The following is a 27,921-nucleotide window of genomic DNA, read 5'->3' on the forward strand; positions in this document are numbered from 1 at the left end:
TAGAATAAAATATTGTATTCATAGAAATTGTTACAACTCATACTTCATAATTGAGCAGATTCTCAGAAACATTTATATACATATCTACATACACACACATACACACACACACACACACACACACACACACACACATATATATATATATATATATACATACATATACATACACACACATATACACATATACATATATATATATATATATATATACACATGCATTCACACACACACATACACACACACACACACACACACACGCACATGCACACACACACACACACACACACACACACACACATACACACACACACCCACACACATACACACACACACATACATACATATATATATATATATATATGATCTCACTGAGTTGTATCTTTACTGAGCACCATCTTACATTGCTGTCCCTTCAATAAATCTGTCTGCTTTATACAAAATAATGCACAGCAAACACATTTTAGTAACCAGATTTTACAAACATGCTATACTACTGCTTTAAAATATATCACATGACAATTTCTTCCAGTATAGAGTTATAAAATTATTTATGCTTGTCAATCAGATGAATTAAATGAGTTATAGTAATGTATATGTTTGGGACATAGGTTTTAACACATATTATTAATCTGCTATTCCTGTATCTGTGATGTGTCAGTGTGATATCTAGGTCAAAGGTGAGACCAGCTGCTTTCAGCTTCTCTGTGAGAATTCTGAGAGTTGAAGCTTTTGAAGTAGCTCATGGACACTGTGCATGAGACAGCCCACATCCCAGATTGTCTCTCTTAAAATTTTGGCGGAAACTTATTAAAACTAGTGACAAACATTCATTTAGCAGTGTAAATGCATCTAAACATGACAAAACCTTCACAATGCATTCTACAGGTTATTACAGACTCTATGTAAGTGAAATCAAGCCCAAAATTATTAATAAGTAACAAAACTCAACATTTTTGTCCCAACTCAACTCCTATGCAATCTTATTATTTACTGTGTCTATATGATCAAAAGTATTTCTATATATTAATAAAGAAAAGAAAAGAGAGTAGAAAGTAAAAGGGTGTAAGGCAGAAATAAAAAATGTAAGAGAAAGCTATAAGAAGTATATACAATAGAATATTACTTACTGTTTATATTAATAGAGTTAAAAATAAAACATATTATTTACTATTATTTAGTTCTAATTATTATTAGTTAAAGCATGACAGATTATTTACAAACAAGCATAAGCAGTGTAATCAAGAAAGTATAATTAGGTAGTGTCATTCCTGTATCTGTGATGTGTCAGTGTGGTATCTAGGTCAAAGGTGAGACCAGCTGCTTTCAGCTTCTCTGTGAGAATTCTGAGAGTTGAAGCTTTTGAAGTAGCTCATGGACACTGTGCATGAGACAGCCCACATCCCAGATTGTCTCTCTTAACATTTTGGCGGGAAACTTATTAAAAACTAGTGACAAACATTCATTTAGCAGTGTAAATGCATCTAAACATGACAAAACCTTCACAATGCATTCTACAGGTTATTACAGACTCTATGTAAGTGAAATCAAGCCCAAAATTATTAATAAGTAGCAAAACTCAACATTTTTGTCCCAACTCAACTCCTATGCAAATCTTATTATTTACTGTGTCTATATGATCAAAAGCATTTCTATATATTAATAAAGAAAAGAAAAGAGAGTAGAAAGTAAAAGGGTGTAAGGCAGAAATAAAAAAAGTAAGAGAAAGCTATAAGAAGTATATACAATAGAATGTTACTTACTGTTTATATTAATAGAGTTAAAAATAAAACATATTATTTGCTATTATTTAGTTCTAATTATTATTAGTTAAAGCATGACAGATTATTTACAAACAAGCATAAGCAGTGTAATCAAGAAAGTATAATTAGGAATAGCATTTGAAGAACATATAAACTTTTAAAGGAAAAAAAATGTATCAAATTACTGACCTTATTTTTCCTCTTCAGAAAGAGAAACAAGTTAAATCACAGCTTGCCATTAAATCTCCAGATATTTTGACTAGTTATGAAACAAAACATTTCTTTGCACACAGAGAATAACTTTGATTAAATCTTTTTCAAAATATTTGTTGCTTCTTGGAAATGCAGGAACTATATTTAAAAAGATTAATAATAAAATAAAACGATGAGAGAGAAAAAAAAAACATAGTACAAATCATTTGTTTTTTAGTCTCTTCTTCTTCTCCTCTGAAGTCTTCCACGAAGTTTCAGTTGCCAGTCTCTTTAATGAAGGACTAGCCCATTCCATTTCTTCTATTTTTCCAAAATCTTATTTTTTTGATAAACAGTAAAGCAGAGTCTAAGTCATCGAAAATTTTAGGACCATCAGGAAGGAAGATTTTAAGCTTGGCAGGAAACAGAAGGTATGTTTTAAACTGTGCTTTTTTAAGCTCCCTTATTAGTGGCAGAAAAACTTTTCTTTTAGCTAATACCATGGAAGAATAGTCATTGTCAAAACACACAGTTGTTTCATTAATCTTAACAGGAGCTTTAGCCCAAGCAGATTTAAGAACCATCTCTTTATCAAAAGATGATAGAAATCTAACTATAACTGATCTAGGATAGTTTTTGTTAGAGTTAGCTATAGATCTATGTGCTCTTTCGATACCAAAAGAGAGTGCTTCTGGTAAATCTAAAGTTTTAGGGAGCCATGTTGTTAAAAAAGAAGTAATATTGTTACCTTCAATATTTTCTGGCAGTCCAAAAATCCTAATGTTATTGCGCCTAGATCTATTTTCCAGGTCATCCAGCTTTGTTTGTAAATGTGTATTTTGTTTCAGCAGAAACTCAATGTTGATTTCCTCTTCTTGTATTCTATTTTCCATGTTATTCACAACTTCTTCTATGCCTGTCATCTGGATCTTCTGTTGTTGCAGGTCCATATGTAACAAGTCTATTTGTTTTGTAGTTTTTTCTATGAAAGTGTCTATTTTAGTATCCATTTTAGCAGTAAGTTGCTGGACTATAATTATCAGAGACTGAAGTTCTTTCTTGATGCTGGAGTCTTGAGAATTTGTCTTACTGGAACTCATTTCAGACTGATAAACTGACAGGAAAATTTCCAAAGTAATTTCTGACAGGAATATTATTAAGATTTCCTTTCTTTTTTAGATATAGTTCAAGAACTATATAAAATAAACATATTTAGAAAGAAAATTACTTCAAAAATTAATTTTTGAAGTAATTAATTCCTGTCAATGTAATGAAATGGGTGGAGCTGAAGAAATCTGCTTCTATCCTGTGTTCATCCTTGGCCACGCCCCCGATAGATTATTCTCAATGGTACCCAATCTTATCATTAGCTAAGGCTGCAATTACATCAGCTATGGGGGATATTACTTATCTAATGCTGTAATTCAAAAATGTATTTTTGACCTTTTCATTTGTTGTATGAAATTATACCCGGATATTGGGCGTGTTTATGCAAGCTGTTTCTGGTTGATGTAGAAAACTGTTATGAAGATATGGATAATTAAAGATTTCCGAGTGGAATTTTCTTGAGCATGGTAGACTGTAGCAAAGGCTATATGATCTTTTTTGAATACTGTGGAAATAGTAAGTGAAAAGACTGACTGGAGGCATGCTTGTGTGGAACAGTCTCAGGAAATATTTTTCTGTTATAACATTTATGTGATGGTCTTTGATTTGCAGAATAGTGCTGATAGACTTGGGATGTTCCACCATTTTCTATGTTTTAGACTGTGGGTGTTTCCCAGGGTCTATATTAGTTCATTGAAGGACATCTCCATCAAACACCTCTCCATCGCCAAAAAAATGTCGAAATTCACTTTCATGATTCGCAGAATTTTTCCCAGGGTGAGGAAGTAGTTGGCCAACTCCACAACTTTGCCCTTTTTCCCAATGTAGTGTGATCTCGGAGTTGGTATATATAGTTGGGCGGGTGTGGAGTGCACAGACCCCCACTTGTATGGGTTTGATTTAGTGCATTGTGTGTTCTGTTGTGCTATGGGACAACTGTTTCATTATGGTATTTACTTTGGGGGTATCAATCATTAATGTATTTTAGAATAAAAAAGGCATGAAATGGCAGACACTGAGAGCATTCCCTCTGTATACTAGCAATGCCTATCATGTGCACATGTGCTTCATGGGCTGGTAATGCTATTCATGTGTTTCTAGGTAAAGGAATGTTTCCTTATACAACCGCAAAGCCCTAGCTCTATTATCAGTCTCCTGCAGACTACTGAGAGGTGATCTGTGCCTGGCATACAAGACATCCCAGGACACGCTCTGATGAATCTATTGCAGAGCTACAAAACAAACAGTATCAGAACAAAGTAGGACCTACTGGAGAGACAAATAAGTACCTCTGGAAATTCCAATTTCTTGCAAATCATCAAGGATTGCAGCTACTAAAATGTGAGGTGCTGGCTGTGGATGAAGGCAACTTAATGTCTTGTTTGCTCATGTTAAAGTACAAGAATAGTATGCATTTGTATGAAATACACTGGAATATTACACAAGGCTCTGTCCTTAGTCTCCTCCTCTTTAAGATTCTCAGCAAAATAGGCCTTCCTAATACAGTATGCAGTTAACGCCACAGTCCTTCAAAAATTACTTGGGAAGCCTTAACAACAACTGAAACATGACTTTTTAATTCATAACTCAATTCAACCCTAAAAAAAAAAAAACTACTACTTTTTTCCCCCAATTCCTCTCCCACATAGAAACAAAATTTAAAGTCTTCTCTCTTGATAATACAACCATTGAAGTCACTTCTTATAGCAAATTATTAGCGATGCTACTGGATTATAATATTAAATTCGACCTGCATGTGCAAAATTGCATAAGAAAAAAAAAAACGTACTCACCAGTGCGGCTAAAGCCACACTTGTCATTACTTATTTCCTCCCATCACTTCTTTATGATGATCTCATCCTTACTAACCTTCAGGCATCACAAAAATCAAAACTTGAACAAAGCTATAACAAATTTGCAGAAAATACCCCTTTCAGAACCCACCACTGTATAGCACCAAAAAGCATAAATTACTTAGCACTACCCCATGTACTAACATATACACAGCTTCTTACCACTCATAAAATTATTCAGAATCCATCTGCTTGTCTAGCACTGAAGAACATTCTATACAACTATGTTCCTAGTCGGTCATTATGATCCACTGACCAAAAATGCCTGTCTGTCCACAAACCTATCAAATCTGCTGGGCATTATCTGTACCTGTACCATGTTGCTAAAGCCTGGAACTCCTTATTTCTATCCATAAAGTCAATACCCTCCCTCTTATCCTTCAAAACCAGTCTGAAAGACTTCTTTGCCAAAAGCTGTCTTTGCTCTTGCTCAAAACTAGGATAAACTATATCTGTTAATGTGAATAAATACCTGTTCGTACCTTAGATCACCTTACTCTCCCTTCTTCATTCACTCCCTTACTTCTATAACTTTCTCTCCCCGGCTTTCGCTCTATATATACCATAAGCCTGCTTTTCTCTCACTTCGTACTGCAATTCCTGTTTATATTATACTGAGTCTGCATGTCCTCTCCACGGTCGAGTGGCATTCGAAGGACATGCGTAGGGCATGCCTTCGTTGAAGGTTGGGTGTCGAGCTGGCACCTCGGCACCGTAAAAATCTACTGCCAGTCATTAGCGGACCGGAGTTCCACTGTGGCGACCCCTTACCGGGAAAAGCCGAAAGGAGAACAAGAAGAAGAAGATCAACCTTTATTTTCTCTATAAACTGGGTAAATTTTCTCTAACTATTAAATCACTTTGTGTCTATTCTTAACCGATGTTTTCGTATTATATCTAATCTGGTATAATTATTTAAACTGTGTTTGTTTTTTGTATTATTTTAATAGACTGGAAAATTATTGTTCTTAAAATGTTTATCTTTGAGTGTGTGTGTGGGGGGGGGTATAGGATATATGATTATCTCCAAATAGTTTATGTTAATTGACAAATATGTGAGTCAAGGAGAGAGAAGTTCCTATTCTCCTGCATGCGCAGTAGACTGCAACTCTGGTATTAGCTTTATACTAATTTTTTTTATCCATTTGTTAACCAGATAAGCCCCCTGGACAAAATGTTCATTTTCAAGGAAGACCTGGGAGCATTTTCTGGTTAAGTGACTTGTTAAAAGTCACACAGCAGCCAAATGAAGATGAAAGAAATCATACCGTGTACCATATACCCTGTACCCTTGACTACAATAAGCAGTTCATTGGCTTAATCCTCTGCACTAATTGCAAGACAAAAATAAGTTGATGCCAACATGATTCAAACATGCAGCCTTCTGAATGGGAGTCAGACATGCTACAGTTCCACCACAAGATCTGAAGCATGGGTCCTGTAGAGAGGGGCAAATACACCATTCTCCCTCTCAGAAGTTTCATGCAGCTAGGACTTCCATGTTGCACTCATTCATCTGTATGTAAACCTAAAGACATTTCAACCAAATCCATGACCCCATATACAGATGCATATACATATACATATATGAGTATAGAGCAATTCATCATCAGCAGTATCACTGATCGCTATGCCATTGAATCCTTATCACTGACAAGTGAATCATCAAATCTCAGTGAATATAAAAGAAACTTTTTTTTGCAAAAGAGCAAATCCCCCTACACCTTAAACCACTGTTACTATATAAGTATTAACTCTGAGATCACACAACAGTGGCGATATGGGGCAACATCCCCCCACCACTTCTGCGATCCTGCTGTTTACAATGTACAGGGGTCAGTATTCCACAACAAAGGAAATAAGAGAAAACTCTGTTATCATTGCTTTTCTCGGTCCTACTGCCACCAATGCATTGTGGTTAGTATTGTGCAATAGAGAAGACTCATCTCCACTGTTTCATGTTCCCACTATTGCCAATACAATATAGTCATTGTAAGTATCAGCTGATAAATCTGCTCAACACAGTTTGTTTTTCTATATGTATGTGTCTACATATATATATATATATATATATATATATATATATATATATATATATAAAATCTGTGTGTGTGTGTGTGTGTGTGTGTGTGTGTGTGTGTGTAGGTATATAAAAAAATATATATATATATGGGAATCTAACTTTGGATCAATGACACAAACTGTCAATCCACAATACATCAAAACCCAAACATTGAATCCAACATACATTGATCCACAAAAGATCACAAAACAAATAAAACAAATCTTTTTGTAGGGGGGCAAGCCCCCCTGCACCAGCCACCCATACTACCTGCTAATTATAAATACTTACTCTGGGATTGCAATACAGCTGGGAAAGGGCATACACCCCAATACCCACTGTATTGTGATCTCATGCTGAAAAAGCTAGTAATTTTCAGTCAGCTGATTTTCAATCAGCTGCGCAGGGTTTTTCACTTATCAGTGAATAGCCACTTCGACAAAAGTTTGTGCACTCATGTAAGTGTATATATATATATATATATATATATATATATATTTATATATTTGCTAAAGTTAATCTAAACTCATTTAGACTAACACTCAAAACTTCAGTCACTAAAGGTAAAAAAAAAAATTATTGACGCACTAACACTCAGGCTTCTATGCACAACTTCAGACTATGCAAAAGAAACCTACTGTTTTTGTAGGGTGACAAACCATCCTGCACCCCATGCTAATTGTATATACTAACTCTAAGATCACACAATCACTGGAGAAGGGACATATTCCCCAAACCTTGTAAATTATCAGTCTTGCACACTTGCCGACAATCTCTTTTGAAAACATTTGAGATCAAATGTGACTAGAATGCCGAACATTCAAATTAATGAACCCTCATATCAGCGAAAGCCAGAACACTGAACAGGCACACATTAGGCTAGTACTGCAGGGTGCAGGACTTTTTGACCCTTGCATTAACACATTCAGTCTCTAGATCTGTAGCACATTCAAAATAAAGAACTAAGACTACCAAAGTAGAAAAAATGGAACAACGTCTAGAAATAAAACAAGTTTTAATAATTTCAGATACATTACGTAAACCTTCAAATCTGGTAGTTTGAATCCCAGAATTGACACTATTACATGATAGTACAACTTTAAATGTAGAAATACAAGGCATAAACAGAGAAACAACCATCATATTCCAATATAAACATCCTATATTACTGATTAATAAATTGATAATTACTGGGCTTTGTAACCAGCTTATGGTACTGTTCTGAGATGCAAGGCACGATGTATTTATTCTTAGTAAAGAAAATGAGTTCTTGTACAGTTGCACCGCAGCACGCTGAAAATATAACACTAGTGCCACCTGCTGATCCCCAGTAAAATGGCAAGAATGACCACAGATTATTTAAAATTAAAAAAAAAGTTATAAAATGCTCATACATCCATACAGTTTCTAACAAAATGTCAAATATTACTTCACATAATAATATGTTAAATAAATATTTAAAAATTAAAATGTTAAACCATTACACAGTAAAATGTTAATATATCAAATTCCTATGTAAAATTAAAATATTAAGTAATAAAATCTTTTTATTAAATTTAATTGGGGTCAAATAATCTGGGGACAAAACATCCAAGGTCAAATGGTCCAATAAATATTCTCAGAGACAATAAATGTGAATTTTAATATGAAAGAGTTTCCAGTTGCAAATTGTCCTGCTTTCTCACTGCACTACACCAACAGCAGCTTTTGCAGGACAGCAAACCCATCTGCTCCCCACACCCCCTGCTAAATACATATATATATATATATATATATATATATATATATATATATATATATATATACATGGAGCTGGGAATGGGCATGACTCCAAAGACACAAAGACAACTGTAAAACGATCTCACACAATACCTCACCTGCCCTCTTTGATGTTCTTACTTTCACTGATGCGAGGCTTTATTAATTTGAATGTTTGGCATTCTGGTCTTGTTCTTTTGATCTGCGATATTGTGTTAATTTGTTCTTTTGATAGGGACCCAAATATGTGTGTGTGTGTGTGTGTGTGTGTGTGTGTGTGTGTGTGTGTGTGTGTGTGTGTGTGTGTGTGTGTGTGTGTGTGTGTGTGTGTGTGTGTGTGTGTGTGTGTGTGTGTGTGTGTGTGTGTGTGTGTGTGTGTGTGTGTGTGTGTGTTGTGTACATGCATGTGCTTGTATTTATATGAGTGCACAACCTGCAAATGTGTTCTAGTTCACTTTAACAAATCACATTTCATTGAAATACCCGGTGTACTGACTTATAAGCTATTAAAGGTAGCCTCTCACTGCAAATACTGAAGATGTGAAAGTTAAGAATTAATCTCAGTATTCTAAAGCAATTTTACAGCTCCATAACATTTAGTGTTCCTGTATGCAAGATCTTAATTTCAAAGTGAAACAGCAGCAAAACAAACTATTAAAACAGAACCCCAACAGCCAGGCAGGATACTTTAAACATAAAAGGTTTATTATTAAACTCCACACGTTTTTCGTCACTCTGATAGAGCAACTTCTTCAGAAGAAAAAACTAGTTACAAAAGTTACAGTTTAAAAACATGGCATATATTGTCACATGATGTTAAAAATCTATCAGCTCTACTTGTTATTTAAACACATACCACACTAAAACAGTAAATACTAACTCAAAAAAATAGTTTATAAAAAAGTTAAAATACAACTTGTAAACAGTTCAGTCACCTAGATAACATTCAGATAGCAGGGTGAAAAAGTCGGTACTGCACTTATGAAAGCTTTTAAACGCTTGACCCAAATGGGAATGTACGCTGAGTATCTATTTATTACCTCCTTAAGCTTTTCAACTTTAGTAGGCAAGAGATGTTATAATTTTCATTCAAACCTGGATATGAGAAAGCATTCAACGCTAGTTGCCATTCTAATTCACGTTCTTCAAGTAATAAACTACTTGGGCCCCCTCTAATATCTGGCACTATTTGGTCAGTGGCTTGAAAATAAAATGTATGGCCATTACCTGAAGAAGAATGCCTAGCTAAAGCGTTTTCTCTTTTATTTTTGTCTATTGCATAAATATGTTCATAAATTCTTTCACGTACCTTCCGGTCAGTTTTACCAACGTAAAACGCCGGACAGCTGTTACACTTTGCTATATATATATATTACTTCCTTGGATTCACAATTCAATTTTGATTTTATAGTGTACTTGTTATTATTACCGACTACAAATGAATTACCAATCTTGATATACTTACACATCCTGCAAGCTCCACATGTAAACATGCCTAGGGTTCTCCCACTAGGTTTGGTAATTCTACTTTCTAAAAGGTTTTTCAGGTTGGGACCCCTTCTATAGACAATTTTAGGTAAGTTACCCAACTATCCATTATTAAATTGTCTTTATACAAGAAAAAACAGTTCTTATATAAAATCAACTTTACTTGTCCACTATTGTTATTGAAGGTCGGATTTAGATAAAGATATTAACGCCGACATAGACTTTGGTAGATACAAGTATGACTACAGTAGAGTCTTTTCCAGCATTGAACAACTGCTGGATAGACTCAAGGCAATAAATTCAAAAAAATTAACCAAGACCAATTAGCTTATAACAATGGTTCAGCATATCCTAGATCACACCAGGCGCAGATTTGGCAAACTAATGGTCAGATTAGACCAACTACTTCGTCCATTGTAGAGAATAACACTGATCCTTTTATGGAAGGTAATAGTGATGCTAACAATGACATTAACACCACCAATGTTATAAGACAAAGTGAAAGAATCCGGTCAAATAATAATCAGAATAACAATAATCAGAATAAAGTACAGCCAAATCAGAATTATCATTCAAAACAAAATTTTCAGAAGGACAGAAACCCCAGATCGGTTTTGATTACTCAATCATTCCAGAATCAAAGGAAAAAAGTATGGAACAACCGACGCAAGAGATAACAGAAGGAGGATTTATACCAACTACCAAACTTGATATTTTAAAGAACATGACTGTTGACTTTAACATTTATAATTTCTCCTCTATTACTATTTAACCAGCATTAATTGAATTGCTGGCCAGAGGCAGCACCTTTGTTCCTAGTAGAAATATGAATGTTGCTAAAACTTTAATTGATTTAAAGTGTTATGTAAGGAAATAAAATGTAACCCTTCTTTTAGGTACTTCATTAGACACTAATTTTACCTTTAGAATAGCAAGTACGTATAATCCTCCACTTCACCCCTTGTTTAGTTTGTATGAGAATGTATCTGAGGTAGATATTAGACATATAGTAAACTCATGTATACGTAAAAATGAAGGTATTTATAGTAAAAATAACATTAGCTATGAACAAGCACAAGCATTAACATTTCTTAGCTCCTTACAGGTTAGAATAACTAAGGCAGATAAAGGAGGTGGATTGGTAATTTCTGACATCATAGATTATAACAATAAAATGGAGGTTGTTTTGAATAACAACGCTTACCCTAAGTCATCATTGAACGAGATGAAGATAGCACATTCATGTATCAGGGGTTATTTTAATGATTTGTTCATCGAGGCAAAAATTGACCTTGATGTATATAATTACATTAATATACCATATCCTAGAACACCGGTAATGTTTGGTATCCCCAAGATACACAAGGACAAGTTAAATCCACCCATGAGGCCGCTTATTGATGGTAGAGCATCTCCAACTTATCCTTGTGCAAAACTAGTGGATTCCATCTTACAAAAGTACTTGAAACTCGAACCACAAGTTTGTAAAGATTCATGGTCTTTTCTACAGAATCTAAATGACCTAGAATTCAAACAGGAGAACAATTTTCTGACTATAGATGTAGTCGATTTGTATACATCTATTCCTCATTTTGAAGCTATAGAATGGATAGTCCTCATATTGAAGGGTAAAAATGCACCAGTAGTGGAAATTGATTTGGTTACAGAACTTATCGACATTATTCTTACTAATAATTTCTTTATGTTTAATGGTCAATATTATTTACAAAAGCAAGGTGTGGACATGGGTTTGGCTAACTTTGTCATGGCCTACTGGGAGAAAACATTTTTGCTTAACAATCCTGAGTATAATACCTCTTTAATTTACTATACTAGATTTTTAGATGATATTTTTATCATCTTTAAAGGTGATATGAATCAAGCATACCAACTTGTGCAATACCTTAATTCTACAACCGGGTTTTTCAAGTTTACATTCAACTTTAATCCTAACAGTATTGACTATATTGATGTTAAATTGGTTAAAGATCAAATAAACAAGAGATTAGTTTCAAAAATTTTCAGGAAATCTACTTACTGCAATTCTTTCTTGCACTATACTAGCGCCCACCCATTCACACAAAAAAGATCAATAGTGAAAAGTCAACTTATTAGGGCAGCAAGAATGTGTTCACTAGATAGTGACTTTATAGATGAATGCCACCTTTTGGGAGATATGTTCCATAAACGTGGGTATCCAGCCACTTTGATAGAATCTATGATGGGAGAAATCCAACACAAATGTATTAGTGGTTATTTTAAACCCCTTTTATAAAAGGAGGATATAGATGGGACTATCAAATTAGTTCCTTCTGAAGTTGTCAATTCTGGTGTCAATTTTATGTCCAATAATACTACCCCTCAAGTAACAACTATTAACACTCACATGCAGGACAGTGAACTTGTCCAAGAAGTGAGTGGTCAGAACAACCAGTGTTCCACCTATAACGTGAGTTTCATCACGACCTTTAATAACAATAGTGAACAAGTAAAGTTGATTTTATATAAGAACTGTTTTTTCTTCTATAAAGACAATTTAATAATGGATAGGTTGGGTAACTTACCTAAAATTGTCTATAGAAGGGGTCCCAAACTGAAAAACCTTTTAGAAAGTAGAATTACCAAACCTAGTGGGAGACCCCTAGGCATGTTTACATGTGGAGCTTGCAGGATGTGTAAGTATATCAAGATTGGTAATTCATTTGTAGTCTGTAATAATAACAAGTACACCATAAAATCAAAATTGAATTGTGTATCCAAGGGAGTAATATATATAGCAAAGTGTAAAAGCTGTCCAGCATTTTACATTGGTAAAACTGACCGGAAGGTACGTGAAAGAATTTATGAACATGTTTATGCAATAGACAAAAATAAAAGCAAAAACGCTTTAGCTATGCATTCATCTTCAAGTAATGGCCATACATTTTATTTTCAAGCCATTGACCAAATAGTGCCAGATATTAGAGGGGGCCCAAGTAGATTATTATTTAAAGAACGTGAATTAGAATGGCAACTAGCATTGAATGCTTTCTCATATCCAGGTATGAATGAAAATTGTAACATCTCTTGCCTACTAAAGTTGAAAAGCTTAAGTAGGTAATAAATAAATACTCAGCATACATTCCCATTTGGGTCAAGCATTTAAAAGCTTTCATAACTGCAGTACCGACTTTTTCACCCTGCTAACTGAATGTTATCTAAGTGATTGAACCGTTTACAAGTTGTATTTTAACTTTTTTATATACCATTTTTTTGAGTTAGTATTTACTGTTTTAGTGTGGTATGTGTTTAAATAACAAGTGGAGCTGATAGGTTTTTAACATCATGTGACAATATATGCCAGTTTTTTAAACTGTAACTTTTGTAACTAGTTTTTTCTTCTGAAGAAGTTGCTCTATCAGAGTGATGAAAAACATATGGAGTTTAATAATAAACCTTTTACATTTAAAGTATCCTACCTGGCTGTTGGGGTTCTGTTTTAATAGTTTGTTTTAATTTCAAAGTGACCAATCTGTGGGAAACAAATTGTGACAAATGCACTATTATTCACCATTGTGCAAAGTCTAGCTAATGTAACATTTGTTGCTGGAGTTCATTGGCAAAAAGTTACTATAACAAATACAGAAAGGCTTCTTATGGTAGACAGTCCTATATTTTTAATGCAGGCAAGAACTGTCACAAAAACTGGAGAGGTACCTAGGGAAAGTTTTGACTCCTTCTTCATCATTAAAACCTTTTACTAGAAGATCAAAATTAGGTATGGTATGGTATGTTTGGATTTACAGAGGCATTTTTTTGAAAATCTTGGGGTGGCTTAGTTAAAGGAATTCCTTGAAAGAGAAGCAGTGGGGTAAGTAAAGTTGCCTCAAACTGAGAGCATCAGCTACTAAAGAAAATGCAGCAGAAGGACCTTAGCTTGCACAGGAGATTCCAGGGTAGCCTCTAAAATGAGGTAGAAGGCACTTTGTGAAATAGGTGCCTACATAACATATGTTGAAAGCACCGGTGTTGGGAGACACCAGGAAAACTAGAACCAGAGGGACTGACATCAGCTCTGGGATTGCCATCACCAAACCTGTTAATTCCAGTAAGGCTGGCACCAAGATTATTTATGCTACAAAAACATCAGTGGAACCAAGCTACTAGTGCCACAATGGTGGATGCCAGGAATGACAGTGAAGGCTGTGGCACTATTGGTGCCTGGAATAAAAGAAGCACCATTAGTAAATAATAGAGCAGACTGCTGGTGACCAGGGAATTATGGAGAGGAGAGGAAATCCTGGGCATCCTAGCCTGTGACTTCATCAACAAAGCAACCATTTGGTTGTAGTCATTTTGTAGGAAGCAGAAGAATGCCACATAGGAAGAAAGATAAGAATGGAGCAGACAAAAGAGGGGTGTGGGCATCTAACTTGATTGGTATTATTGCAGGAACTTAAATCACTTTTCCTAAAACATGTTCTGCATCTCAGATATCCAATTTACAGCAATGCTGCTATTATGGTGGGAAATACTTTAGGTTCATAGGTTCATAGGTAAGTACTAGGATATCTGCCCGAGGGCATTTATAAGCCTGGCCAGAATGTGTTGGCTTTCACCACCCCCTTAAATTAGTTCCCTGTGCCTCTGTCCAGCAGAGCTATTAGTTCCCTGTGCCACTGCCCAGCAGAGCCACTGCAGTGATCACTGGGGTAAATTTTCTGTTTTCCATCCACCCGTCAAGGATTATCTTTTAGAGTGTTAGTGAGGGGCTCTGCCTGATGTATATTGGAATCCTTTTCCAAAGCATGGGGAGCCTCTGGGACAGGAATCTATCCCTCCAGCATGTCCTATTTATCATTGTAATGACGTTTATATCTCTAGAGCGTGTGGCTCTCTGGGATTTGTTTTTTTTAGGTGGAGCATGTCCATCAATTTTGGGTTGGACATGGCCTTGTATGTCAGGCAGAGATCACCTCTGAGTAAGCGGTATGCAACTGAGTACAGCTGGAGTTTCTTGAGTCGGGTTGCATAGGGCATCTGTTTGAGGCCAGTAATCCTCTTGTTGAGGTATTTTTGTGGTCTTTCCAGCTGTTGCAGGTGTCTTGTAAGGTACATCCCAAAGGGGGCATTGTATTCTATGATGCGTCTAATAAGTGATGAGTAGAGAGGCACAATAACCTCTTTTGTTCTAGATGCAAACCCTTTTGTGATTAGGTGGGCCACATAGAAGGATTTTCTAACCACCTTGGCAATATGATTATCAAAGGAGAGATTACTATCTACTTGGGTCCCCAGATCCCTTATTACATTTTTTGTATTTAGGTGACTGCCACCTATGTGGTAGTTCACGGGTAATTTGTTTTTTCCAAAGGGGATGACTATGCACTTTTTGGTATTTAGCTTGAGGCCATGATTTTGACACCAGGTATCTGTCTCAGTGAGACCCTTCTGGAGGGTGTCTATATCAGCCGGAGAATCAGTTATGGCCCCTAGTTTGCAGTAGTCTGCGTGCTTGGTCAGCCATAGTCCTCCTATGCTTGCCTGTACCTCTGAGAAATATATACCAAACAGGAGGGGTACTAGGACTGAGCCTTGGGGGATGCCACTTGTAACTGGTTTAGAGTCTGACACAGAGCCTGCAACGCTCACCATGTGGGTTCTATCCATGTACCAGTTGGCAACCCATCTTGTGACGTAGGGTTTATGTTCAAGCTGGTGAGCTTGTCTATAATACTAGAATGGGGAATGGTGTTGAAAGCCTTTGCGAGGTCTAGGTAGGCTGAGTGGTCCTCCTTTCCCTCATCTAATGCCTTGGTAACTGTCTCAAAGAAGTCCACCAAGTTTAAGAGGCATGATCTGCCCTTAACAAACCAAACTGGGTAGGGTCCAGTGTTTGGAGGTTCCCAATGTCTCTGTTAATGAGTTCCATGATGATGCACTCCATAGCCTTGCAGACCAAGCTAGTCAGGCTTATAGGGCGATAGTTTCATGGGTCCGTTGTGGCTCCACCTTTGTGGAGTGGGATAACTGTTGCTGTGCGCCACTCTGTGGGTACATAGCCTGTAGAGAGGCTGAGTTTGAACAGTGTGTTTAGGTGAGGGGTTAGTTCATTTTGGAGTTCTTGTAAGACACAGCCTGAGACACCATCCAGTCCCATTGAAGCTGTGTTTTTGGCTTTGGATAGGGCTGTTTTAACCTGTGTGTCAGTGATTGATGGGGCCCTACATTCTTCTGGTATGTTTATGGGCCCTTTAGGGGGTAAGAGGGGGGTGAAGTTTGCGCTAAACCTGTCTGCCAGAATGTTGGCAATATCAGTCAGTTCAGTGTATTTTGTGCCACTCTCCACTAACTCAGAGCAGATCTGAGAGTTTCCACTTAGGTTCTTGACATAGCTAAAGAACGCTTTGTGGTTATCTTTGGAGTCATTGGCAATTTTTCTTTCGAAACTAGTCTTGGATGATTTAATGAGGGAACATAGTTTCTTGCTGATACTGATCAGGGATGTCTTTCCTTCTTGGGATTTTACTCTTTTCTGTACTAGTTTCCTCCTTCTGTTGCATAGCTTGTTAATGGCAGGGGTCCACCAGACTGGTTTCCTTTTCTTGGAGGAGTGAGTCTTGGTTTTACTTGGGATAGCATGATCCATGCATTCCTGCAGATGCTCATAGAGTGCCTTTGTAAAGGTTTCAGCGGCTTGGACAGCATTGTCCTTTAGCATGGGGGCTGTGAACCTTTCCACCTCAGTCTTAAGTAATGTGAAGTTTGCTTTTGAAAAGTTTTTCACGGTGGTTTCCTTGATTGGGAGTGGGGGCGGAATGTGGATATCCAGAGTGATTAGTCTATGGTCTGATCTAACCAGCGAGGGGTTGAGCTCCAGTGTGGAACACCGGTCGCCCATGTTGGTGATGACCAGGTCCAATATGTTGTTCCCTCTGGTGGAGATGCTGACCGGTTGATCCAGGGCATTCGAGTTTATAAATTCTAGGAAGCATTGGGCAAGGGAGTTAGTACTTGAGTAGTTCTCCCAGTTTATGTTTGGGTAATTGAAATCACCCAGTATTAGGGTGTTTGGTAGGACCTTCATATTTCCCAGTGTCTCCAGAAATGCGGAATGGGGGTCCTGGGTCATGGTGGGTGATGTGTAGCAAGCTACAATTTGGATTGCAGTTTTGCCCATTGTTGGTTGCACATGGATGATCTCTGATGCATTGTGCTGCGCCACTAACCTGGAGGTGTGGGTATCCTTGATGAATATGGATACACCCCCACTTTTTGAGTTTCGGTCCTGTTTCTGTGGCCGAAAGGTATGGTATGAGTTATAGCCTAGTAGTGCTAGGGTGCTCTCAGGAGCCTTAAGCCAGGTTTCTGTTACTGCACAGATGTCGATGTTCTCCATACTGAAGAGTGCTTCGAGTGCATGCATTTTGAGGTTTAGACTTCTGGCATTGAGTAGCATTACCCGCAGTTTTTGGTTACTTGTGCTATTTATGGTGGTGGGTTTATCTTTTGTGCCTTGCCTAAAAAAGGCACTATGGGGCTGGCAAGAGCCTTGGCCAGTATTCGAAAGTCTAAGGGTGACAGGTGCAAGCCATCTCTTGCGAAGCAATGTGGCTTGTCGAGCATATCATCCCAGGTGGACAGATACTGGATCCCCTTTGAAAGACACTAGAATCTTAGCCAATTGTTGAAATTGATCATTTTTTCTTTATACTGTAGCATCATTCTTGGTGAGGGCAGGATGCTACTCAGGGTCAGGGTCATACTGGCCTGGACTACATGATCAGAGAGCTCTTCCATGTCTCTTTTCATGTAGTCCAGGGAGGTACATCTCAGGTAATTCACACCAACATGGACAATGCCAGAGTCATATTTGTACTTGTTCTGGAGTGACCTGAGTGCTTGTGTTATGTGGAGGATCCTGGTGCCCGACAGGCAGCTAACTATACCCTTCTCCTTGTCCAGCCTAGTTAATGGGACATCAGTGTGCGTGACTGTAGAGTCGCCTATTGCTAGTGTGTTGGGTATGTTATTTTGCCTTAAGGGCTGTGATTGCTTGGCACACTGATTATGTGAAGTGTGTGTTTCATGGTTGGTGATGGGGTGTGGAGGTTGCTTGGATTTCTGCTTTGGAGGTCTCTGTTGCTTTTGCAGATTTCTATTTAGAGCCTCCGAGTATGTTTTCATATATTCATGTGTGTTATTTGCTGGTGTCGGTTTATTAGGTCTATGTGAGACTGGGGGTGTGTTTCAGGTATTACCCTTCTTCTCTTGACTGTCAGTTCCAGTCTTGGGTTGAGAGAGCTTTGCCTCCAGTTTGGCTGTATAATTGCATCTCTTGCATATATTAGTGTTTGGTGGTAGGAGGAGAGGGTTGTCTGTGTACATGAGGCAGTTGTAACATTGCCTCAGAATGCCCAGATTCACAGTTGGACTGGAGAGTACACCAGAAACTGCCATTTGGACATGCATGAATAAGTACAGTAAGCTGTTTTTCTGATTGGCTGGTGGGGACGAATAGAGTGCTTTGTCCTTCTGGACAGTATAGGGCGGTCTAGTGCTAGGGTTAATTAGTGCTTGCTATGAGTTTTAAGCAAGTGCTTGGCTGTAAAATAAATGGTTTGAGTGCTAAAGTTGAAGGTTTGTCTAGTTCCAAGGGAAAAATTGAAGAGTAGACTTCGTGGAGCCGAGAATAGTTTAACTCTAGCTAACCAGCGTTAAACCGTGCAAATGTGGTTTTTATAGCAGGGAAGTGAAAGAGATAGAAATTAGCCCAAAATGGCCGATAAACTACTAACTTCTGGGCTGAAACCACTCCTCCAGGGACAGATAGGCTGCTCAAAGCTCCCCTATCTCACAGGTGAACAGAGAAACTTCCTTCTATCCAAGTAAGGTATGGGCAGCACAGAAAATTGTAACACAGCTCTGGATTCAGCAATAACCTGAAAACTGGACTATACTAGTTCAGAAAGGTGTGAAACAAGTATATATATATATATATATATATATATATATAATTTTTTCCAGAAAATAGAGCAGATACAATCAAAACAACACTTTACCCAATTAACCAGTTAAAAAGCTCAAAACTGAACGCTGCTCCAGCAGTCTTCAATCAGACAAGTTCTAACTGCACACTCCTGCAACTAGGGTACAGAGAAACCTTCTCCAAAAAAGGCGGCTTGGATCAGTGCACAAGTTATACAAACAAAGCTAGATCCAGCAGGCCTGAATCTAGTCTATGCTACAGCAAATAAGGCATACCGATTTCAGAAAGAAACAGTGCAAGTAAGCATGCACAATAAGCCTTTAACCAGAAATTCCCAGCTCAGAAGGGCAGAATCTATCCTCTCTTCCCAGAAGAGTGGAGACCACAAACATTTTAATGTAAAATAACTGGCCTGAAGCCCAAGTGCTTAACCCAGAACTTATATACTTTTAGATTAACAGACATTGAGCCTTCAATCAGCAGTTCCCAACCTAGAAGGATGTACGCTACCTGTCCTGCCACAACAGTCCAGACCACAAACCTTCTTAATGCAAAACAACTGGTTTGAAGCTCAAGTGCTTAAACCAAAGGCCTTAGAATAACAGTTACAATTTAATCAGGCTACTAACAAGCAGTAATAAAGGCAGCAGAATAAATTCAACTGAGTACTTTTAAGAAGAGGCAAAAGCAAAATAAGGTAATAAAGTAGGAAGAAACACAAATACAGTAAAGCAGATGAAGTGCAATTTTTTTTGTGGACTGGGAGGAAACAGAGCAGATTAAGATACTACAGGGGAATGTCCTTCCCAAGTGCTCTCTCTGCACACAGCAAAGGAGATGGTACTGGTAGGTGTATCTGAAATCAAAATATGATCTCACTGTACTCTGTTGAGTGAACAAATGAGATGGGTCCAGGAGGAGTGTGCAAAAACAGATTTACAGCTGGGCCAGGCAATATCAAAGCCACCAAGATTAAAACCACAACAGGAAACAGGGAGGGGGTTGGGGAACTAACTGCAGATAGACAGAGACACACAATATTTACTGAATCAAAGACACACAATATTTACTGAATCAAATCTTAAATAAGTGCAGAGAAAAGTATACTTAAATCAGCTTGTGTCCAGTTGATATATGCAGACAAGTCTCAGTAGCCAGCAACTCCGATTAAAATGATTACTAGAAATGTAACCAACACAGATTTTAATGCAAGCAGAAATCCCCAGGCTAACACTAACACAGGAATTTCAAAGTAGTCTAACAACTTTCAATGAGCCCAGATGGCTACAATTTTTCACACTTCAGGCAACTAACTGCAGATAGACATAGACACACAATATTTACTGAATCAACGACGCACAATATTTACTGAATCAAAGACACACAATATTTACTGAATCAAATCTTAAATAAGTGTAGAGAAACGTGTACTTAAATCAGTTTGTGTCCAGTTGATATATGCAGACAAGTCTCAATATCCAGCAACTCCGATTAAAATGATTACTAGAAATGTAACCAACACAGATTTCAATGGAGGCAGAAACCCCCACGCTAACACTAACACAGGAATTTCAAAGCAGTCTAACAACTTTCAATGAGCCCAAATGGCTACTCTTTTTCACACTTCAGGCAACTAACTGCAGATAGACAGAGACACACAATATTTACTGAATCAAAGACACACAATATTTACTGAATCAAATCTTAAATAAGTGCAGAGAAAAGTATACTTAAATCTGCTTGTGTCCAGTTAATATATGCAGACAAGTCTCAGTAGCCAGCTAAACATGAGTGGGAGAGCATCCCTTTTTGATGACTTAAAGGAGTCTCTTTTTTTATAGGCACACCAACTTCTTGAATTTATCTCTATAGACAGCTTATATGAGGTAGAATAGAAACCAAAGATTAAGAAGATTGTGAGGGCAACACTCTTTCATGAGCAGAAAGCTTCTTAGAAGCAAGTAAGTCTCCATTGTTTTTTTAAACCTGTGCTTGGTGAAGTTTTTGAATCCTAGATAAATATAAAACCTGTGAGTGCCATGCTGTGTGCCCAAACATTGAGAACACTTAGTGTGTCTACTGTCAGGTAGTAATGGCATGCCACGGGCACATCTAGGAAACAGATATTACAAGAGTGATTAAATGCACGTCTAGGTCAGATACTTAGGAAAATAAAACAATTTTCCTGAAAGAAGAGTAAGCAAGTAGTCAGAACTGAGGATCAATGAAAAATTGTCTGGAAAATGAAAACACACTACTGCGAGCCATGCATGCAAAAACCTTGAGTTTTGTCACGTAACAGCCCAGGGCCATTTCTCTACTAAATGAAGCTTTCACACAGAATGCAACAACTGGAGAGAGAGAGCTGCACTGTGCATAATGGGAATCGGAGTGTGTGGAAGTTTTGGGAAAGTTTCATCTGCCAAACAGTTATAACATTTCTAGAAGTTACTGAAGAAGGGCATGTTCTTATCACATACCATGTTTATAAATGTCAGCAAGTTGAGGGACTTGTAAATACTGACAAATTTTCTCATAGAGATTTTGGTAATAAATCTGCAGCATAGGAATACAAGTAGTGAACCACTGAAGAATGTAAGCATCGTCATCTGGTTTGTGTGAAACCAAAAGTGTTTGTATTCTGCTCACCAAGAAAAGTGCAACCACTTTCCCTCTAACAGTATAACAAACAAGCAAAGGACACCTAGCCAATGAAAACTAAAATGATTTTATGAGACCTATTAGCAGTAGGAAGCCAGTGTTCCTGAGTCACCACTGAATAGAGCCACATCTGCCTATTAGGTTACCCAGTTAACAGAGAATTAAATAAAAATGTAAAAATGTGAAAAAAAAAAAGCAGAAGTGAGTTATATTCTTTAAATAACAGATGCACACTAAACCACAAAAAGAAAAGAGATTAAGGGAGAAATCATAACCAAGGACAGAAAGGAAGTAAGAAAAAGGAAGCTAAAGAGTAAATGAATGCTGGGTACTGAGAAATCAAGACTGGCTGGTATCAATTAATATGAACAATCATTTCATGAGTAACAGTGCCTTTTACTGACATTAAAATGGTTGACCTCCACAGGAATGCCCACTTTGTCTTGTGGCACGATACTAGCATTAGTTATATTAAAACAAGGAAGACCACAGCCAGCAAAACAGAAATCATATACTTTGTTGGCAGAATTAACTATCAAATCCCTGAGTATCACTCTGGTCAGATGTAACAGCTCAGCAAGTTTTTAATAAGGAGATATATGTATCCTCTTCAGAAGTTTGATGTTTCAAAACTTCAAATGGCCGAGAGCATAAGATCGAAGTTTAGAAACTTTGAACTTTTTGAAGGAGATCACCATACAGCGTGGAACAGGATATTTACCATTTTCCTCACTGTAGTGCAATCTCAGAGTTGGTATATTTATTTAGTAGGGGGTGTGGGGGTGCAGGGGGCATTTTGGGGGGTTTTTGTGTTTTTTTTTTTTATTTCATTTTCGAAGTTTCAAAACTTTGATCTTCTGGTGTCAGCTTTAGAAGTAGATTTATATGTTTATATCTCAGTAAATCCATTGCAATTGTACTTCATGGCATTTTGTTTCTGCTATAGTGTGAGCAGTCGTAACCACTTATGCAGTATCAAAAGACATATATTTTGAAAGGATTTAAAATGGGCATGTTACATAAATATGACTAAATAACAGACAAAACATAAGCATACACTGTGCCAACATTAATAAAAAAAAAAATCTAACAAGGAACCCAGTGGCTATTTTTGCAGTTGTAATACTCAACTGATAAAACTTGGTCACATTCTAAGAGTAACATTCTGCAATATGCATGAAAAAACACTCACATGCTTATTTCTTAGCAGTGATCAGTAGTTTAGCCATCTAGCTATAAAACATGCACTGCTATTTATGCAAATCTATAATTAGGAAATATTTAAAATCCAGCTCACCGTCCATAATGCATCACAGAGTAATAATCATATTCCGTTTCAAGATTATTAGTGTCCACTTTTCTAAAATTGTACTCAAGTCCTAAAGAAAGAAAATACATGAAACTTTATTAATGGAAGCAGCAACTGGTCTTATGCAGGTTAACACAATGGCCTCCGATACATTATAAGGCTAAGATGGAAAAGCAACAGGTAAACAAGTACTTGTCAGTCTTAAACTTTGAACTGCTCTGTGAACATCAATGAGGCCAGTCCCATATCAGAGTACAAAGCATATTTTGACAAGTTTTAGCAAAATAATAAAACATCCGATACATAAACTGTTGTAAAGAAATACATATATATCAAAAACCCGAACATATGGCAAAGCAGAACTCATTGAATTCTGCTTCATTGCAACGTACACTAAAAATGCATGTGAAATATACTGTTCACTGAAAAGAGTATGCAGAAAAATACATGAAGTAGCTTATTTTTCTTTTTTGGGGTTAGAGTGTCCCCAACAATCTCAGGGTGTTGTTCCTTACAATACGTTTTGCTTATCTAAAACCCAAGACCACTGAATTTCAGAGAAAATAACATATTGTTGTTTCAATGACTTTCAAAAAATGCGTCTGCAGGCAGCCGTTATTGATAAGGCACACTTTATCAAAAGTTAACAGATTATACCTTAATGAACCCCAAGACTGCTAACAAGAATAGTAATAAAATAGAAGTGTTGCATTGTGCTCTCTTGCATTTCTGATGCAAATATGGAAAGCATACCAAATGCTTTCTCATTTTGCAATATGACTTCATCAGATTTTCAACATGCTGCATGAACCAAAGCAATGATTAGTTGACTTTTGTCTAGAATTACTTCTGAGAGCAAAAAAATAAAAATCTCCATCCAGCATACAAAAGCAGAAAAAAGAAAGAAATATTGACTTAAATCTAAAAAATATGTGTAAAGTTAAAAAAAAGTTGTAAATAAATTATTACATTGCAAATATTTGGTAATAATACTGAAACTGTCAAAATTATGAGTCTGACTCACAAGACTAAATTCTGGTGTTTTCCCTATATACCTAACTTTTTTTTTAAATAGTCAGTCTATGAATCTACCTTATAAACAGAAGCAATGGAAATCTCAAGATCTTTCTTGAAGGAGATTTTCCTGATCACCTGCAAAATAATCTTGGGGAAAAGATCTGTATAACTCAATGTAAAGCAGTGATATTAACTATAATCTATATACCTATTTTAATTATAACCTATATTAGATAATTAACATTTGGCATGATATATTAAATGTTTGGCCAGTGTACAACATTAAACTGAAATGCCTGGTTAGGAACAATTATTCAAGCCATAAGTGTCCAAACACAAAGAGTAGAAATCTAGTCTTAGAAAACATTCATTTTTAAGTACAACAATGCAACTTATTTTCTACTGGAACAGAGTCTCTTCACTCCCATATGAGAAGTTTCATACAAACAGATAATTTATCTTGAAATTGTCAAATACCAAAGGCAGTGAATAATTTTGTCAGACATGGTCTCAGAGTCAAATGTGAATTTCAAATGTTTGGGTGATTGTGTGTGAATAATCGTTGCTCCAAGGATTTCCTTCTGAGTGACTATCACGGTGCCCATAGAAGTCCACCAAAGCTGTGCCAACCTGGTGATGCTGAAACAGGTATCTGTCTGTGATACCACCAGTGCAGGATGATGTTACACAAAGGTCAATGAATGGTTAGGTCGGGGGGAGGGTTGTCTGGTGTTCCACTGACAGCTCCCCTTCCAGCCTTCCAGTGGTACATGCAGCTCATCTGGACCCAGCAAAGGCCTTTGACACTATTCCCCATGCAGACATTATTGATAATCTTGTAAATCTGAATATAAATCCTTATCTCATGCAGTGGATAGTTAAATGGTTGTCTGCTAGAACCCATGCAGTTAGAGTACCAAGTGACCCTTCCGAAGGCAAAAACATTACTGTCAATTACCACAAAGCTCAGTGCTGGTCCATGTCCTAGATGGCATCAATTTCACAGCCCTTCTGACCAACACACCTGTCCTATTGTTATCTAACTGTGTAGATAGCTGTATACCAGGTGTTTTTCAGTCTTCTACTGAGCTCACAATTGCATCAACATAACTTATACAATGTTAACACTTGGTACAAGGACAATTGTGTTAAATTAAATGTAAAAAAGATAGTATAGTTCATTTTGATAAACAAAGCATTTCCACATCATACCACATAGGTGACATACCCCTTAAGGCAGAGACTGTCGTGATGGATCTAGGAACTTTTGTTGATAATTCCTTATGTTTGACCATTTTATCTCTGCAGTAGTACAGAAAGCCTTCTATATGGTTAATCTAATTTCCAAAGGGATCTCCTCCAAACAGATCCAAATAAGTCTTTAGTCCCCTTTACTCATATCTCAGCAGATCCATATTAAATTTAATGCCCTTTTTGGTGTGTATTTGTATAAACATATTATGGACTAGAGACTTTAGAAAGTCTAATTAAAAAGCCCAATGGCCTCAAGACCCTCAGTTGTCTGGACAAACTGGCAGATTGATTGCCCAGCACTTATGAACTTAAAGAGAGCAACCTGGAACTGGGCTGTCCTGTGACAAAAATCAGGGTAAAAGAGCTCATACAGCTATGGGAAAGCATTAGAATAGAAATGGAGGGGATCCACCAACACACTGATTTCTCCCAGGATGCAAAAGGTGCTCATATTATAGTTGTATATCACTTCCCTGAATGAGCTGGAAAGGAGAGTATGCCACACTGTTTAGTCACATGCTGCACCATAGTTGGATTATCTTATAAAAGCTGGAGTAGTTCTGATACAACTCCCTTTCCATTTTTGAAGGGTGAGAGACATTGTTTTTTGCCTGAACAGGTGTATGACCCCCCTATCCTGGAGGTTTCATTTTTTTATGCACAAGGGAGAAGCTCTGGGACTTCCATTAGGGTGCCTAAGGAGTAAACAGCTGTGAGCAGTTCTCCAGTCTGGATTGTATAAATACAAAATAAAGCCAGTATGCTGTGGTACTTTAAAGTATCAGCTATTGTGCATAACAGCTGTACATCTGTAAAAAAGGCAAAAAAAAAAGCCAAAGAACAGTCTCAAAAACACTGAGAAAAAAGACAGACCAAGAGAAAGCATCTAACAAAAATAAACCAAATCCAAGAGAAGGTATTCAAGATCAGCAGCATGCTGGCAGATTATATTGCCAATAACAATAAAAAGTACAACAATTCTCAGATTCATTAAATACACAATCAAATGCCATTGACAAATTGCAGGCTTCGGATAGGGCCACAGAGGAGAGAATAGCTGCCCTAGAAAAAACTCCAGGAACAAGTGCAACAAAAACTTGTGGAAATAGAGGATAGGTCTAGGGAAGAGAATACCTAATTTACATCCATTACAGAGGGCCTGTATAACTAAGACTGTGCAACTTTTATAGAAAAAAAGTTTATGTAAATGGATAGATATTTCTTCAGAATCCCTATTGATAGAGTACGACTTGGATTACCCAAAGAGGAGAGCCCAAATAGCAACCCAAGCCAGTCTTAGTGGAATTCAGCTCTTTTGTCAGAAAGAGAAAACCCTATCAGCGACCTTAATTTTAGGTTAAGTAATGCCATGGGTGCAGCTGTCAGTTTGGAACAATTGTAACTATCAGGAAGGTTAGACTTCATTATTTGAAGATGTACATAGTTTTGTGTGTTTGCTTCAAGTTAATAGGTTGTGGAGGTGTACTTGGTTTTTGATTTGAGGGTTTCATTAAAATAAAAAGTCTTGTAAAATGTGACAAAAGCTCAAATGGAGATGATAAACAACTGTATAAAGGATCAACTTGGTAAATATTAGTGGGTGCATATAACACAAAAGCTGTAAATAGAGATTTAAAAAATGCTGTCATATATGATGTGGGAATAATAACTATTTATCTTAATTGTTGCAATATCTTTCTTGTTTTTGAACTTGAATAGCCTCACGGGTATAAACAAAAATGTAAGAGTACTGAATTATATTAAGAAAAGCTAAGTATAAATAACAATGCTACAAGAGACACATTTGGAAAGAAATGAGCATGTGAATTTCATAAAGAAAGGATTTTAGGATGGATATTCAGCAGAATATCAGAGGCAAATGAAAAGGAGGTACTTGTATTAATTGACAGAAGAGCTCCAATATTGATTACACTGGCATGTAATTATATTCCACCTAAAACTGCTATCATGGAGATTAAGAACATTTTGGGAGAAATAATTAGCTTTTATCAGGGGGTATTACTTATAGGAGGGGACTAGAACTTGATTTGCAACAGTGAGGATGTATTGGGGAACCTAGAAGGAGGGAAAATACAATAAAATTGGGTAGATGTTTTAGGAAATTTGTGAAAATATTTGGTATGGAAAACTTGAATTTAGTAGTAGGAACTCTAAGAGAATTTGCAAATGAATAACCAATGTACAATGACTGGGCTAAACTAGACAGAAATAAGATTTAAAGAATGGGTAGTGGAAATTATTTGGGTGTTCTTAGGAAAGATACAATTTTTTACAGAAAATTTAACTAGTGAGTGGGATTAAATGAAAGTGGAAATAAAAAATAAGGTAGAAATAAAAGAAAATAGATATGGTTAAGAAGTAACAATGATAACTTAGAGGTGTGTACAAAAGTTAAAATATTGCAGAATTAGGGGAATCTCACAGAAGAAGAAGAGGCACAATTGCCAAGTGCTAAAGAGAATATAAGG

The 27,921-nt window shown here is 36.8% G+C and overlaps 1 protein-coding gene across 5 annotated transcripts in view; it reads right to left on the minus strand.

Moving 5' to 3' along the window:
* LOC122811133 (high choriolytic enzyme 1-like) overlaps positions 1 to 27,921 on the minus strand; it is a 201,119-nt gene that overhangs the window by 39,623 nt on the left and 133,575 nt on the right. For all 5 annotated transcript variants that reach the window (XM_044082747.1, XM_044082748.1, XM_044082745.1 and 2 more), the window contains one exon: positions 23,150 to 23,231. In XM_044082747.1, the coding sequence (XP_043938682.1) occupies positions 23,150 to 23,231 (82 nt within the window). The remainder of the gene's footprint in view (positions 1 to 23,149; positions 23,232 to 27,921) is intronic.

This window comes from Protopterus annectens, chromosome 9.part0, assembly GCF_019279795.1.
Source record: "Protopterus annectens isolate FY-2018-M chromosome 9.part0, PAN1.0, whole genome shotgun sequence".
Taxonomy (NCBI): Eukaryota; Metazoa; Chordata; order Ceratodontiformes; family Protopteridae; genus Protopterus; species Protopterus annectens.